At 43.8% G+C, this 17,353-nt stretch overlaps 2 protein-coding genes across 5 annotated transcripts in view; one reads left to right on the forward strand and one right to left on the reverse strand.

Annotated features, from left to right (window-relative positions):
• Positions 1-4,008: 4,008 nt before the first annotated feature.
• Positions 4,009-13,481, reverse strand: LOC306789293 (prohibitin-2-like). Its single transcript, XM_079285171.1, has 10 exons — positions 13,403-13,481; positions 11,971-12,100; positions 11,667-11,751; positions 10,590-10,669; positions 9,032-9,216; positions 7,209-7,338; positions 6,638-6,741; positions 5,262-5,339; positions 4,574-4,650; positions 4,009-4,261 (listed from the first exon to the last, which is right to left on the reverse strand). Exons 1-10 carry the CDS (start codon positions 13,421-13,423, stop codon positions 4,243-4,245), a joined length of 909 nt encoding a protein of 302 aa, XP_079141297.1. The 5' UTR covers positions 13,424-13,481; the 3' UTR covers positions 4,009-4,242.
• A 455-nt stretch (positions 13,482-13,936) lies between these two features.
• LOC306789657 (CYFIP-related Rac1 interactor B-like) overlaps positions 13,937-17,353 on the forward strand; it is a 16,686-nt gene continuing 13,269 nt past the window's right edge. For 3 of the 4 annotated variants that reach the window (XM_079285709.1, XM_079285708.1, XM_079285706.1), the window contains exon 1: positions 13,937-14,050. The gene's annotated coding sequence lies outside the window, so the exon portion shown is untranslated. Of the gene's footprint in view, positions 14,051-14,306; positions 14,355-17,353 lie in introns of all 4 variants that reach the window. The other variant, XM_079285710.1, reaches the window with a different exon arrangement.

Consider the following 17,353-nt stretch of genomic DNA (forward strand, 5'->3'; position numbering starts at 1 on the left):
ATATAAATGTATAATATATGTTTAAAAAAAACTGAAAACCTGCAGAAGCTGCAGAATGACACCAGCAACTGTTAGCGGTTAGCATGAGGCCACGCTATCTGCCGAGGGAATTGTCTGCGTATATCCCCCCCCCCCCTCTGCCGACGCTGAAGCGGCCTGTGACGTCATCCACTCGGCGACAAGCAGGCTGTTGACACAACACCCCAATGCCCTCCTCCTGTCTGGGGACTTTAATCATGCCCTCCTCCTCCACTCTGCCCACATTCACCCAGTATGTCAAATGCCACACCAGAGACAATAAAACACTGGACCGTCTTTACGCCAACACCAAGGAGGCATACATATCATCACCTCTCCCTCCCCTGGGCAGATCTGACCTCAACCTGGTGCACCTCCTGCCTGTGTACACAACTCTTGCACAGAAGCAGCCGGCTGTGACCCGCACAGTTAGACGATGGAGCGATGGAGCCGAGGAGGCTCCAGGACTGTTTTGAGACAACTGTGTGCAAACTGCCACCTGCAAAAGTTCTCTGACGACTCTGCAATCGTCGGCCTCATCTCCGCCGATGACGACAGCGAATACAGGGAACTAAACCAGGACTCTTTAGGATGGTGCCAGCGGAACCGCCTCCACATCAACTCCAGCAAGACCGAGGAGCTGGTGGTGGACTCCGCCGGGGCAAACGCCCTCCTCCGACACCGGTGAGCATCCAGGGACTGGACATTGAGGTTGTGAAGTCCTATAAGTACCTGGGTGTTCACGTGAACAATAAACTGGACTGGACCGACCACGCTCACGCTCTCTATGAAAAAGGACAGAGCAGACTCTTTCTGCTGAGGAGACTGAGGTCTTTTGGGGTGCAGGGAGCACTCCTGAAGACCTTCTTCCACTCCGTGGTGGCATCGGCCATCTTCTATGGAGTGGTCTTCTGGAGCAGCAGCATCGCGGCAGCTGACAGGAGGAGACTGCACAAACTGGTGAGGAAGGCCAGCAGCGTGCTGGGGTGTCCACTGGATACTGTGGAGGTGGTGGGAGACAGGAGGATGATGGCGATGAGGATGATCTCTCACGCCTCCCGCCCCGTGCAGGACACTGTGGCAGCTCTGCACAGCTCCTTCAGTCTCCGGCTGATTCACCCCGGTGTCTGAGGGAGAGGTACCGCGAGTCCTTCCTCCCCGCTGCTGTCAGGCTGCACAACAAACTGCTCTCGATGGACCACGAACACTCGAACACGAACACTTTAATTCATTCACCTGCTGCAATATCTTATCTAATCCGTGCAACATCCAATATGTTTAAGTATTTACCTGATCCGTCTGTATATGCTGTATATTCTGTATATGCTGGTATATTTAATACTCTTCTTTACTGTCTTATTTTATTACTGTTTTACTGTTTAGTTTATTATATTACTTGATTTTATCTTTATTTTATTACTTGTGAGCAATGCTGCTGTAATCCTGTAATTTCCCTGCTGAGGGACTAATAAAGGATTATCTTATTTTATCTAACACATTCATCATCGTGGCTCCTCCCCCTTTCTCTTGGCATCTTTCAAACGGTGCAGAGGCTCCTGATTGGCTGGCTGAGGGGCTTCTGATGTCTGCGTGTTGCGTGTGTGTGTGAGGCGGCGTGGAGCAGCAGCCTATCAGGAGCCTTCCTGTCTCCCAGCCCCTCTTCTTTTTTTTTGTTTAAACCCACATGAATATTCACCCGCCTGTACCTCCTCCTCCTCCTCCTCCTCCTCCTCCTCCTCCTCATGTAGGAGAACAGCAACATGGAGGAGCTTTGTGCGGCTGACACAATGGACTCCTCCCCTTCCTCCCCTTCCTCCCCCCTCTCTGCAGATTTTAGGTTTGCAGTGCAGCCTCTCAGGCTATAAATAACTCGGCAGCCATCTTAGCTTTCTGTTGTTGTTTGTTGTAACCCTGTGAAGGAGGAAGAGGAGGAGAGGAGGGAGAGGAAGAGGAGGAGGAAAGAGAGAAGGAGGAAGGAGAGGAGGAGGAAGGAGAGGAGGAGGAAGGAGAGGAGGAGGAGGAGACTGTAGGGTCATGATGAAGGTCTTCGTGAGTCATGAACAGGTGCAGGCTCCTGGTGTCCTAGACTAGATGTAACAGAGTATTTCTACTGGAGAGTATTAGTACTTTACTGTAACAGAGTATTTCTACTGGAGAGTATTAGTACTTTACTGTAACAGAGTATTTCTACTGGAGAGTATTAGTACTTTACTGTAACAGAGTATTTCTACTGGAGAGTATTAGTACTTTACTGTAACAGAGTATTTCTACTGGAGAGTATTAGTACTTTACTGTAACAGAGTATTTCTACTGGAGAGTATTAGTACTTTACTGTAACAGAGTATTTCTACTGGAGAGTATTAGTACTTTACTGTAACAGAGTATTTCTACTGGAGAGTATTAGTACTTTACTGTAACAGAGTATTTCTACTGGAGAGTATTAGTACTTTACTGTAACAGAGTATTTCTACTGGAGAGTATTAGTACTTTACTGTAACAGAGAGGCTGAAACATGTGAATAGTTTATTCACAATAATATTTATATAATATAATATTTGTGTACAGCCTCCATTCAAGTCCCTTTATTTAGCATTTAAACCGGCGTATAAACGTGTAATACATGTTTATAACACTAACTCCATTGCTAGCAGTTAAGTGTTGCTTTAGCAAATAATGAGTTAATTGATTAATAACATGTATAATGGATCAGGTTGAGTTCATTTGAATCAGAAGACTTGAGCAGAAGCAGGTTCTTCACGTCACGTGTTGTTGGATAGAAGACGGGCTTTAAGGATCGGAACCACAGAAAACAAAGTTCCAGCTTCTGAGTTGTGATATTTTGTGTTCTTAGATTTCTGACAATAAACTAAATATTAGTTTTTTGGACAGAAGATAATTACGGGACGTTGACAGGATTCTCAATTTAATTATTGTAATGTGAGCTCTCTCTCTCTCTATATATATATATATATATATCGAGATAGATATCTATATATCGAGATAGATATATATATCTATATAGATATATCTATCTATAGATATATCTATAGATCTCATTACAATACAGTAATTAAATTGCCAGAATTATTGCTGGGCAAGTTGTCTCGTTCATTAATTGACGCAGACAATCATTTTATCGCACGTTAACGCAGTTTATTTTCATGCGGACATTTTTAACACAAGAACCGGCAGCGAGCGGTGAACAGCTGTTTGTGTGGCGTCTCTTCCTGTTTCCTTCACCTGCATTCTCCTGGGTCCTAAGTCCCTCCATGTACAGCTTCTTATCGCCCTCTATGTACCAACGTACATTTATAACAAACACCACACATATTACGGTGATCAGCGTTGCATCTGTGTCTGACCACAATACCAAAAAAAGAAATGACAAATTAAAGTTTTTAAACCCAAGTTTTTAAAGTGTTTTGTTTGTAATATGTATAATAAGCATCATTTAGTATCACTACTGAGAATTTAACAAACATAAAAACATGACGTAGATAGGTTTGCAGTTTTCAAGAAGTATATTTAAATATCTGAGGATAAAGTTGTGAACACCGGCTGAATATCTATGATCAGAATCATTATAACTGTGTTATAACTGCTGCTGCTAACAACCTGGTGTGTTTAAAGTGTTTACACTGTTATTGACCTTTGTTCATATATCATTTCAAAATAAGTGCACAATACACTACTTTATAATTCATCATTGAACACAATGAGATTAAACATTGTAATCGTTGCTCAGCACTAGTTTTTACTCCAACAGGACTTTGTTCTCTGAAGCCTCACATTCCTTCAGTGATTATTTTTGGTGCGTTTGGAGACGAGACGCTTTAAAGCGACTCTGGTGACGGTAAAAGTGAAATTTCTCACAGTCTACTCATGAAACCGTTTTATTCTTCATTTAAAGTCCTCTAAACGTCCTGAAGTAAAGTAGCTGAACTGATGAACAGAATTAATCTCTGTAAACTGCAGAAGAAGAAACGTCTCAACGAGGGAAACTGCTTTTATTCACACAGAAGACATGTTTGTGTTTCTACAGATTACAACAAAAAGAAAAGACGCATTGAGACTTTTACCGACACCAGAGGAACCGCCACAATAAAACCCACGGCGGTGAAAGTGCGCAGGTCAGAGTCGGTCTGTTGTGGTTCGTAAACGCAGAAGAATCACAGAAACCTGGTGCGAAGACGAGTCTCTGAAGAAGGAATGATGAGACGTCCTCTACTTCCCCAGCAGCAGACTGGAAGACAACAGCACATCATCAGGAACACTGTTCTACATGTTCTCATCTCAAATCTCTCCTCTAATAAAGTGTTCACTCTCTCTCCCTGTGAGAGCGAGCGAGCGAGCGAGCGCTTTGAAACCACTCGTATGTCTGTAAAGTCAATATGAAGCTACAGCCAGCTGGTTAGCTTAGCATAAAGACTGGGAACAGGGAACCTACTAGCCTGGTTGGAGTCTAAAGGGAACGAACATGCTAGCAGCTAGAGACAGAGGACGGTACACTGCAGAGGAAGAGAGAGGGTTGACCTCCAACATCAACAGGACTCACTTGAAGTTGTCTTTGTCCTGCAGGTTGAGCACCAGGCTGTCAGCGCTCAGGTAGATCTTGTTCTGGGACTGCGCCACCTGCAGGTGAAACAACACACAGTGGAGTGTGAGGACAGGAAACAGGTGAAGCTGCTCGGCCTGAAGGCCTCAGAGCTGCTGCTGAGCACAAAGAGCTGAGAGAGCTGCACACTCAGCTGATCCACAGCCAGCGGACAGATGCTGAGCCCGGTCCACCGCGGGGGACACGGCGCGCCGCGGGGGACACGGCGCGCCGCGGGGGACACGGCGCGCCGCGGGGGACACTTTTGTCTGATAAATTACATTTATTATAACTTTAATAAAGATAAAGCATCTTTAAGGCCTAAAACCAACAACACGACTGGTTAATAAAAAGAAAGGTCAAATGTCAGAAGAAGATGAAGCTTTAAGTTCCACCTGGTGGACTCAATGAGCTGCAACTGGTCCCCAAAACCAGGGCTCTGGACCCGTTTGGGGACCACTCATGTTGAGGAAGAAGAGGCAGCGTTCTCTAGAACCTCAGTTATAGTTGCGACCTACAGTTGCGAACTACAGTTGCGAACTACAGTTGCGAACTACAGTTGCGAACTACAGTTGCGACCTACAGTTATGAACCGATGCCTCTGATTAGGACACGACCAGCTTGGACCTCAGCTGCAGACTCTTCTTACCGTCTTGGCGATGTTCTGCGCCGCCCGGATCTTCCGGAGCTTCAGGTAACCCGGGTTCTTCGTCACGGCCTGACCCAGCTGCACACACACACACACACCCCAATGGTTAGTGTGTTCACAGAATAATAAGTGTTACACACCCAACAAGAGTGGAGAGTGAGCGGATGAGCCGGTCTGTCTGAAGAAACAAACTCAAACATGAAGATGAGGATCAAAGGCTCTAAGCTTTAGGTCTAAGCTTTAGATCACGCTGACAGGTGGAGGTGATGAGTGAATATTTGTGTGAAGTGTTCCTGCACTCAATAGAACAAACAGTTCCTTTAACTAGAACCACGGCTCTGGGTCTGTAGAGCTGCAGCCTCCTGCTGCAGCAAACACCTCAACAGCAGCGGCAGCAACAACAACAACAACAACAGCAGCAGCAGCAGCAGCAGCAGCAGCAACAGCAGCAGCAGCAGCAACAGCAGCAGCAACAGCAACAGCAGCAACAGCAGCAGCAACAGCAGCAGCAGCAGCAACAGCAGCAACAGCAGCAGCAGCAGCAACAGCAACAGCAACAGCAGCAACAGCAACAGCAGCAGCAGCAACAGCAACAGCAGCAGCAGCAGCAGCAACAGCAGCAGCAGCAACAGCAGCAGCAGCAACAGCAGCAGCAGCAGCAACAGCAGCAGCAGCAGCAGCAACAGCAGCTTTGTATTTCAGCTGGAGACTTTCTAATATCTGCGGCTGTGTGTGTTTTATTGCTCTCTTCAGTATTTTAAGTTATTTGTTTGTCGAACTCAAACACGAGTTCAGACTCTTGGATCTGTTTCTTGATGAAGTTATTTCTGTTTCTTGAATCTGTTTCTTGAGATTGATGAACGTGTTAACCAGCAGCCGTGTTTGATAGAAACAGAGTTAATGTGTTTATGATTATAATATTTATCAGGTACTCCGTTACTTCAGTAAAAGTATTCAACATATACTTTAAGTACCAAATCTTAAAGTAGTCATTCTGCAGAATGACCCATTTAAGACGATATCTTCATCATATTATAGTTATTGATTCATGTGTTCATCACTGTGATGCTGCAGCGGGTGAAGATCATTTAACCGTTAACTATTATATGAACTACTTCATAAAACATCTTCGTGTATTAGTTACAGTATATCACGTGTTAAGAATCTAGAACAAGAACTCGTATCAGATAAAAGTACAACGTCTTCCTCTGAGACGAGAAGTTTAAAGTGAAATGTACCGTAAAATAGTATTGAAGTACGAGAATAAATGTACTTGCACACAAAACCCTGAAGACAAGAGAAATGTTTCTGTACTTCTCACAGAGTAGTACTGCTACTTGTACTCCAGTAGTACACACGAGTACTCGTGAGCTCACCATCTTTGCAGCCTCAGCTTCTCCTTCAGCCTGGATGATCTTGTGCCGTTGGTCCTGTTTGGCCTTTTCTACGTAAAACTGAGCTCGCTGCGCCTCCTGCTGGGCTGGAGGGGGGGAACCACACACACACACACACACACACACACACACACACACACACACACACACACACACACACACACTATTTTAGAACTTGTGTTGCTGCTCAAGACGAGAATATAAAGAAACGATTATTTTATTCATTAGACGTCTTTCTTTCCTCACAAAATAATCAAGAAGAATCAACAAGAGTATCAACAGAACCCCAATAAACGACTTTATTACTTCATATCAACCCTGTAGAGAAACAAGTATTAAATGTGTGAGAACGAAACAAAGGTTGAACATAAACTCTTTGATTTATCTGGTAGATATTTACTCTAATGTAGATTTATCAGACTTCCTGTGCGTCTAAAACTAATGAGTCTTCCACGGCGAGGATCATCTTCAACAATAACAACAGTCCGTCCTGCCGGCGGTCGGCCGATCGGACTTCCTGCCGGCGGTCGGCGGACTTCCTGCCTCTACTCACCGACTTGCTTCGCCTCCACGGCGGCCGTGTACTCTCTGCTGAAGCTCAGCTCGGTGATCGCCACGTCGTCCAGGATGATGTTGAAGTCCTTCGCTCGCTCAAACAGCTCTCTGCGGATCAGCAGGGACACCTGGAGGACAAACAGGAAGTCACATGATCAGCAGGGACACCTGGAGGACAAACAGGAAGTCACATGATCAGCAGGGACACCTGGAGGACAAACATGAAGTCACATGATCAGCAGGGACACCTGGAGGACAAACATGAGTCACATGATCAGCAGGGACACCTGGAGGACAAACAGGAAGTCACATTATCAGCAGGGACACCTGGAGGACAAACAGGAAGTCACATGATCAGCAGGGACACCTGGAGTACAAACAGGAAGTCACATGATCAGCAGGGACACCTAGAGGACAAACAGGAAGTCACATGATCAACTATGCTGATCTCATCAAACCAAAAGCTCTTCCACCAAAGAAATGTAACATTGCCCAGTAAGACGGTTTCTCTTCATGAAGACGATGTCATCCACCAACGTACTATGATGTCATCCACCAACGTACTATGATGTCATCCACCAACGTACTATGATGTCATCCACCAACGTACTATGATGTCATCCACCAACGTACTATGATGTCATCCACCAACGTACTATGATGTCATCCACCAACGTACTATGATGTCATCCACCAACGAACTATGATGTCATCCATCAACGTACTATGATGTCATCCATCAACGTACTATGATGTCATCCATCAACGTACTATGATGTCATCCACCAACGTACTATGATGTCATCCACCAACGTACTATGATGTCATCCACCAACGTACTATGATGTCATCCACCAACGTACTATGATGTCATCCATCAACGTACTATGATGTCATCCATCAACGTACTATGATGTCATCCATCAGCGTACTATGATGTCATCCATCAACGTACTATGATGTCATCCATCAACGTACTATGATGTCATCCATCAACGTACTATGATGTCATCCACCAACGTACTATGATGTCATCCATCAACGTACTATGTCATCCACCAACGTACTATGATGTCATCCACCAACGTACTATGATGTCATCCACCAACGAACTATGATGTCATCCATCAACGAACTATGATGTCATCCATCAACGTACTATGATGTCATCCATCAACGAACTATGATGTCATCCATCAACGTACTATGATGTCATCCACCAACGTACTATGAGGTCATCCATCAACGTACTATGATGTCATCCATCAACGTACTATGATGTCATCCATCAACGTACTATGATGTCATCCATCAACGTACTATGATGTCATTTGAGCTGGTTTGTTTTTCTTTGGATATTCTCCAAAAAACACTCACTTCACATTCACACAATGAATGACGTCCTGCTCCTCTATGAAGCAGCGCATCATGACTAGAAGTAGACTCCTCTCCTCTCGTTCAGTCATGAATCAATCATGACTTCATAGTTCCACACTTTAATGTTTTCACACATTCTGGTTAAAGTGAACTCTTTATTGGAGACATTAATAGTGAGAACATGTTTTTGATGAAATCTCATTTAAAGCTTTGTTTCCACTACTTTGTGAAGGAAGCGTTCATCACACATGATGCGTTCGAGGACCGTCGTAAAGATGAAAAGCTGACGATAATGACGTGTTTTAGTCTTCTTCTTAGTGTTGGCGATTACATGAAAGATGCTCGTCAGCCCCAGCTGTGGCTCTATGGACGGCAGCGGGCTGTAAAGCAGTGCGTAATAAAGTACATGTATATAAAACAGAAACAGACGAGGTAGAAGTGTACCTGCGCTCTCTGCGTGATGAGCTGAGAGGCGTTGAACTTGGCCACCACGCTCTTCAGCACCTCGTTGACGATGGACGGCAGGACGCGCTCGTCGTAGTCTTTGCCCAGCTGCTGGTAGAGGATGGGCAGGTTGGACGCCAGCGGCCGGGACAGAACCCTCAGAGAGATGTTCACCATCTGCAGGTCTGACGGGCAGACAGAGCGTTAACACACACACACTGAGAGGGAGACAGAGCAGGCAGCGCGTTAACACACACACACACACACACTGAGGGAGACAGAGCAGGCAGCGCGTTAACACACACACACACTGAGAGGGAGGCGGCGGGGTAAACACTGCCCCCTAGTGTCAAAGAGCTGAAGGTTACCGATATGTCACATTGGACGTTTACTTGTTTTCCTCGTTTTAAAAACAATCATTGAACACGTTTCACGTTTGTTTTACACACGCGTGTTCTCTACGATCTTCATCGTTTCATCGTTTTGTTTAAATGTCTCTTGAATTAAACAAAAGAACAAATTCTAACCCACAGGATTTCAATCCTTTAAGTCAATTGAGCATCTCTTGACTACTTCTGAGTTATAAGTTTAACAGCCTGATGTCACAACAATATCTTCTAACTTTGTATCTATAAATGAGTTTGATGAACATGTTTAGAACAGTTTAGATGAAATGAAGGAGAACTTATCAAAGCTTTTTGAAATGAGCTCCTTCTGACCAGCCAGGCAGCCATTTTGGAAGTGATGTCACTATCACACACATGACCTCAGCAGGCGTAGGGAGACACGTTCATCTTATTAGAAGATGAGGAAAATAAAACATCTTCTCTTTGTATTGACATCACTTCACACCTGAAGTTAAAGCTTCAGGACAATTCATCGTTATGAAATGAAGAACTTTATTTTCAGATGTGTAACCGGGAAAAAGCCATAAACTAACCTTTGTTTTTCTAATTTGAATTGTCTGTAAACTATTAAACTCCTTTATTACCTTCATACAAACCCTGTAAAGACACACGTCTAGTATGAAATGTGTTATAAAGAAACAAAGGTTTAATATCCTGTAAACTATTTGATTTAGCTGATAAATAGTTACTCTAATGTAGATTTGTTTTAAGACTTCCTGTTTTTAAAACATCAATAAATTAGATGTCCTATGTAAAATACTGAAACATGCAAATAGTGTTTTAATCAGTGAACTATCTGAGAGTCACGTTTAAAAAGCTCTGATCGAACACAGCGACCGCTGTAAACACGAGTTTATGTTCTCAGAGCTTCACGTGTTAAAGCTGCATTCTCTCTAGTGTCCACCAGGGGGCGACTCCTCTGGTTGTATAGAAGTCTATAGAAAATGACTCTACTTCTCTCTTGATTTATTCCCTCAGTAAACATTGTAAACATGAGTTTATGTCTCAATCTCTAGTTTCAAGTCTTCTTCAATACAGCATGATGTTCATTTAGTACATTATGGTCCATTTAGAGTCACACAGACCATAAAGCAGGGGATGCTTGAGGGCGGGGCTACTGTGATTGACAGGTCTCTAGGTTTGAGGCTGACCTTTGCTTCCGGTGAGGGAGGAGATCTTCCTGGGTCTGGCTCTGATGTCGTAGATGATGGGATACTGGATCCAGGGAATCCTGAAGACAAACACACGAGTTATAAACGAGCAACACGACTGAATCCATTCATTCTCTCAATCTAAGCTCTTCCTGCAAAGCCGGGTGCTGCTGCACACAGCGCCTGCTGCTGAATGATGCAGTGGCGATGTGGACATGTTGGGAAGTCTGGGTCACCTTTGCATTGCTCAATGAAGCCTGCATGCCGGCCCGTCATGGCGGGAGCCCGTCTGTTGTCACCGACACCATTTCTAACGGAACCGTTTTCTCCACCAAGAAACTAGTCGCCAGTCTCGTCTGTAGCCGAGCGGGGATCCACCCCTCTGAGGAGAGAGCGTCTTCGGCCGCCGCGTTCAGACCTCTAGTCTGGGCCTTTGGGTCGGATTGCGTTGCCGCGCCTCTACCCCGCCACCCGAGTTGTTTTCCCGCGGCCTGTTCGAGGACTGACGTCCTGACGACGGGGTGCGCTCGCGGCGCGCGTCCGGCACCAACAGGAAGCGCCGCCATTCAGAACCTGAAAACCCAGAGCGGTGCGGCGGCCTCGTCCTGGCTGTGCGCCTCTGGGCACCCAACGCTCTTATGACAAGAAATATTGTCATTTTAAAATCTACATTAATGCGTTTTTGATAAAAAATGAACAGCAACTAAAGTGTTTAGACCATTTTTAGAACATGCCTTGCGGGCGACTCACGTGGTCCCTGCGGCGACAGGATGCCACCTCTGCTCTCGAGCATATTATCAGAGGATCAGGTTTGCAATCAAAAATCAATTCACAATTTGAAGCTTTGTTTTGTTGAAAGCATTCTTCACACACGATGTGTTCAAAGACCGCCGGAAAGATGAAAATCGGACAATAATGACTTAATGGCTTCCGGCTCTGATAAACGGTGACTTTTTGGCGAGTGTTTCATAGAAAACATGCTTGAACGCCTTGTCGCCATTGAGTCGACGTCATTGGTCGATATCCGCCCCAGATGTTCTGTAAGCCTCTTCATGCGTTTGATGAGACTCCTCCTACCTGAAGTGGAGTCCCTCAGAGAGGACGGTGTCCATCTGCATCCCTCCAAACCTGTTGAAGACGATCGCTCTCTGTCCTCCTTCAACTGCAGGACACAGACGCATCACGAGCAGTTCAATAACACGACAGCACATCTGCGTTTACGTCAAGATTCTCTCAAAGTAGAGAGACACTACAGGAGAATAGAGTAATATCTATCTAACGGTTATCACCATGAAACTAGATGTTGTCAAACGTCTAGTGAGTGACAGGTGTAAATGATATTTATGGGACATTATGCGTGATTAATAAGCTAAAGTACTACCTGTGTATGTTGCCTCCTTGACTCCATAAGCCAGAGCTCCAGCTCCCAGCAGCAGCTTCAGACCCACTCCGGCTCCTCGAGATCCAGCTGACATCCGGGACACTATCTGACGAAGCTGCTGCAGAAAACCCTGAAAACACACAAAGACCGGGAGACTCAGACTCATAGACCGGGAGGCTCGGACTCATAGACCGGGAGACTCGGACTCATAGACCGGGAGACTCGGACTCATAGACCGGGAGACTCTGACTCATAGACCGGGAGACTCGGACTCACAGACCGGGAGACTCGGACTCATAGACCGGGAGACTCGGACTCACAGACCGGGAGACTCGGACTCATAGACCGGGAGACTCTGACTCATAGACCGGGAGACTCTGACTCATAGACCGGGAGACTCGGACTCATAGACCGGGAGACTCGGACTCATAGACCGGGAGACTCGGACTCATAGACCGGGAGACTCGGACTCATAGACCGGGAGACTCGGACTCATAGACCGGGAGACTCGGACTCATAGACCGGGAGACTCGGACTCACAGACCGGGAGACTCGGACTCATAGACCGGGAGACTCTGACTCATAGACCGGGAGACTCGGACTCATAGACTTTAAGGACCAAATGTTGACAAATGAGTAAACACAGGAGGAGGAAGCAGAGGCAGGTTAGGAAAGAGACGAGGAGGAGGAGGAGGAAGGAGAAGAGGAGTACTGCCAGGACTAAATGTTGACCAATGAGGAAACACTTAATAAAGTAGACATGACACAGAGAGACCTTCAGTAACCATGTTGAAGGTTGAGACCTCCTACTACTATGCAGGGCACTGGGACCGGTGCAGGGCACTGGGACCGGTGCAGGGCACTGGGACCGGTGCAGGGCACTGGGACCGGTGCAGGGCACTGGGACCGGTGCAGGGGAGGAGGAAGAGGGTGAGGAGGAAGGATGTGTGCTGAATTAAAGAAGATATTCTGTTATTCTATAATGATGTTAATACAACTATAAGAGGACAGTAATTAGATTTATACTAGGAAACTGACGTTTCATCCTACACGTGAATGGCTTCATATTCCTGCTAAGAAGTTACATGTCAGCCAACCAACATTTATTAACTTTAAAAAGTCCATCAGATAGAGAGAGACAGACAGAGAGACAGAGAGACAGACACAGATCTTTATTTATCTTTCCATCTTTAATGTCTTCTTCTCTGACCTGAATCTGAGTCTGAACTAAGCTAACGTTACTGTAACGGTGAGCTAGCTTTAAAGCTAACGTTAGCTTACATCACATAAGCCTGACTCACGTGTGTGACGCGCTGTTCTAAGAACGCTAATACTGTCACGAGCCGGGGTGCAAAAGAGCGGGAAACAGCAGAGCGGTTGAACCGAAGTGAAGGCAGAAATTGTGACGTGAATTAATATTAAAGCTACTTACTGCGGGATCTTTACTCGCCATGCTCGTCCTCTCTCTTCAGCCAGCTAGGAAAAACAGGTGAAGAAGAAGAGTGGCAAGGTCACGCGTGATGACGCACTTCCGTGGGCGCGGGGCAACATGGGAAATGTAGGATTTAACCGAGGTTGTTTGTAGTTTGACAATACAGTTTTTAAAATAAAATGAAATGAAATGAAATAAAATAAAATAAAAATAAATAATGGATGAAAAGTTGGTATTTTGAACACATTTGTAATCAAAATTCTTGTTTTTAGAAAAAAATCTAATTTATTATTCATTTTTTTATTATTTTGATTTTTTCAGTCAGAATTGTATTAACGGTCTTCCATACTTTTGGACTTGGTTGTCTCTCAGTTGCAGTTGCCGCCGTCGGCCGACGGTGAAGTTATAGGTTGCATATAGGTTTTGCTCTCTCTCGCGCTGCTCGCTGATTGGCTCGCAGCTCAGTTCCCCTTGAGGAAATCAACTCCTTTTATAGTTAACGCAGCGGCCGCGCGCGGCTGTTTTCCGGGTTCACACTCACTCAGCATGTAGAGGAGGCGGACCGGCCAGGAGGGAGACACCTGGACCACCGACACACACACACACACACGGGATCGATCCGAGGATATCGATCAGCGATCAGTGAAGGTGAGGAGCGGGGTGTGGGGGGGGTAGTCCTCTGTGGGTGGAACCTGGACTCGGATCAGACCTCTAGGGGTGGATCCCGGTCTAGGATCAGACATGTCAGGTCCTGCAGACTTCTGCTGCTGCAGACTCAGGACGAACCAACTCTGACTTCAAGCGTCAACTCTTTATTCCGTTTATACCAATAATAATAATAATAGTCATAATAATAATAATCATAATAATAACAATAATAATAAGTACTGAGTCTCTCCTGAAGGGTTCGTTGCTGATCACTTTATTGAATCTTCTCGGCGGTTCGCTGAAGGTACGTGACGACACCGTGTTTTTAAGTACACACAAAGTACACGTACCCAAGTACAGTTGTGAGGTACTTTGTACCGCTTTGAGGTACTTCTACTGCAAACTTGTACACTTTGAGCTGCAGCGACGATGTGAGTCGAGTACAAGTACTCAGGTACTACTTAAGTACGACGTTGTGGTACTTATACTCGAGTATTTCCATTTCCTGCTACATTCAATCTCAGAGTAAATATTGTACTTTGTACTGCTTTATTTGTCTGACAGCTTTATTTACTTCACAGATTATTAATCAGCAAGTACATGATGATGTATTAATATTGTCGAAGGTACACAGCAGTATATAAAGTACCTGCAACATTAATCAATGAGTATAATGTATTAATACACATTATTCTGTACAATGATTATTTTTTACTTTTGGTATTTTAAGTACATTATTGTGCACGACTTGTAACAGAATATTTCTACACTGTGATAGTAATACTTTTACTGACTGAGTACTTCTTCCACCACTGCCAGCTCAATACTATAATACTCCATTACAAGTACTGCATTTCAGATATTACTGTAAAGAAAAAGATGTACGAGCAGCTGAATCTAAAATGATATTACTATATACGCACACAATTATTATTATAATACATTCTTTTTGTATTATTATTCTATCAATACTATTCAATTATTGTATTAATATTGTATTACTATTCATTTTGTTATTCTTTTGTATTGTTACATCATTCAACCAATATGATTTTATAATTATTTCATGAGTTTTATGATTATATTGTTTTTTGTTATTATTACTACCACCATTATTATTATTGTCAATATTTGTATTAATATATGACCATATATTCACATGCTGCCTCCTCACATTCAAACTGTTGAAGTGAGACGTATTCATTCATTATTAATTATTGATTCATATTTAAGTCATATCAATGAAATGTTTCTGCGTTTGATGGGCGGATTTATTGATTCTTCAGCGATCGTTTACGTTCACATCGTTATGTTCATTTTACATGAAACACTTTCACCTCTATGGAGTAGCAGAGCGTCTTTAAATGACCTGTAGATCATAACAACTCATTATTCATCGTTCACAGACTTTTAATAAGAGACAACATGTAAACAGACGGTGTTATCGTTTAATTCTGATGATATTTTAGTCTTTTTACTTTGTTAAATTGAGTAAATCAGACTCGTAGCAGATTAAAAGACAGCATTTAAAGCTAAGCTCACACGCGTTATATTTAAAGTGTGTGAGGCTCAAACAGTCAGTGCAGAACAACAGAACGTCTGCTTCACTTCCTCTGCTTTACATTTAGGCCTGACTTTCAGAGGCTGCATCACTTCCTCTTCTGTTCTCAGCTTGTGTTCGAACAAGAAGACGCTCACAAACAGCTCACTTTCATCTTAGTTTTAGTTGAGACTTACAGGAAGTAGCTGTCAGGTTTTAACATCAGACGGTTGACTGTGATCTGAAGCACGGACTCCATGTTGTTTCCTGCTCATGACTCATCACATGTGAGATGTGAGGAGTTTACCTTTGGAGCACCAGGACCACGTTAGAGGTCTGCACCGTCTCTGTTCAGTCTGTGGTTGTAATAACGGTGTAATAACACGTTGTGGTTCAGTTCATTCATAAGTACACCGTGTTGTGTTCATGTGTCGATGTTTAGATGTTTCTAAAGAAACAAGTTTAACTGAACTGGAACACAAACTTCCACCTTCACTGGTTTCATTCGCTGTTTCATCCGGCGTTAAAACACTTCATTCAAAATGTTCCTGCAGCTATTGTCTTCTTCTTCTTCTTCTCCTTCTTCTCCTCCTCCTCCTCCTCCTTCTTCTTCTTCTTCTTCTTCTTCTTCTTCTTCTTCTTCTTCTTCTTCTTCTTCTTCTTCTTCTTCTTCACTCTTATTCTTCTTCTTCTCCTTCTTCACTCTTCTTCTTCTCGTTCTTCTTCTTCACTCTTCTTCTTCTTCTCCTTCTTCTTCTTCACTCTCCTTCTTCTCCTTCTTCTTCTTCTTCTTCTTCTCCTCCTTCTTCTTCTTCTTCTCCTTCTTCTTCTTCTTCTTCTTCTTCTTCTTCTTCTTCTTCTTCTTCTTCTTCTTCTTCTTCTTCTTCTTCTTCTTCTTCTCCTTCTTCTTCACTCTTCTTCTTCTTCTCCTTCTTCTTCTTCTTCTTCTTCTTCTTCTTCTTCTTCTTCTTCTTCTTCTTCTTCACTCTTATTCTTCTTCTTCTCCTTCTTCACTCTTCTTCTTCTCGTTCTTCTTCTTCACTCTTCTTCTTCTTCTTCTCCTTCTTCTTCTTCACTCTCCTTCTTCTCCTTCTTCTTCTTCTTCTTCTTCTCCTTCTTCTTCTTCTTCTTCTCCTTCTTCTTCTTCTTCTTCTCCTTCTTCTTCTCCTTCTTCTTCACTCTTCTTCTTCTTCTTCTTCTTCTCCTTCTTCTTCTTCTTCTTCTTCTTCTTCTTCTTCTTCTTCTTCTTCTTCTTCTTCTTCTTCTTCTTCACTCTTATTCTTCTTCTTCTCCTTCTTCTTCTCCTTCTTCTTCTTCTTCTTCTTCTTCTTCTTCTTCTTCTTCTTCTTCTTCTTCTTCTTCTTCTTCTTCTTCTTCTTCTTCTTCTTCTTCTCCTTCTTCTTCACTCTTCTTCTTCTTCTCCTTCTTCTTCTTCTTCTTCTTCTTCTTCTTCTTCTTCTTCTTCTTCACTCTTCTTCTTCTCCTTCTTCTTCTCCTTCTTCTTCTTCTTCTTCTTCTTCTTCTTCTTCTTCTTCTTCTTCTTCTTCTTCTTCTCCTTCTTCTTCACTCTTCTTCTTCTTCTCCTTCTTCTTCTTCTTCTTCTTCTTCTTCTTCTTCTTCTTCTTCTTCTTCTTCTTCTTCTTCTCCTTCTTCTTCACTCTTCTTCTTCTTCTCCTTCTTCTTCTTCTTCTTCTTCTTCTTCTTCTTCTTCTTCTCCTTCTTCTTCACTCTTCTTCTTCTTCTCCTTCTTCTTCTTCTTCTTC

This window comes from Melanostigma gelatinosum, assembly GCF_949748355.1.
Source record: "Melanostigma gelatinosum genome assembly, chromosome: 15".
Classification (NCBI taxonomy): domain Eukaryota; kingdom Metazoa; phylum Chordata; class Actinopteri; order Perciformes; family Zoarcidae; genus Melanostigma; species Melanostigma gelatinosum.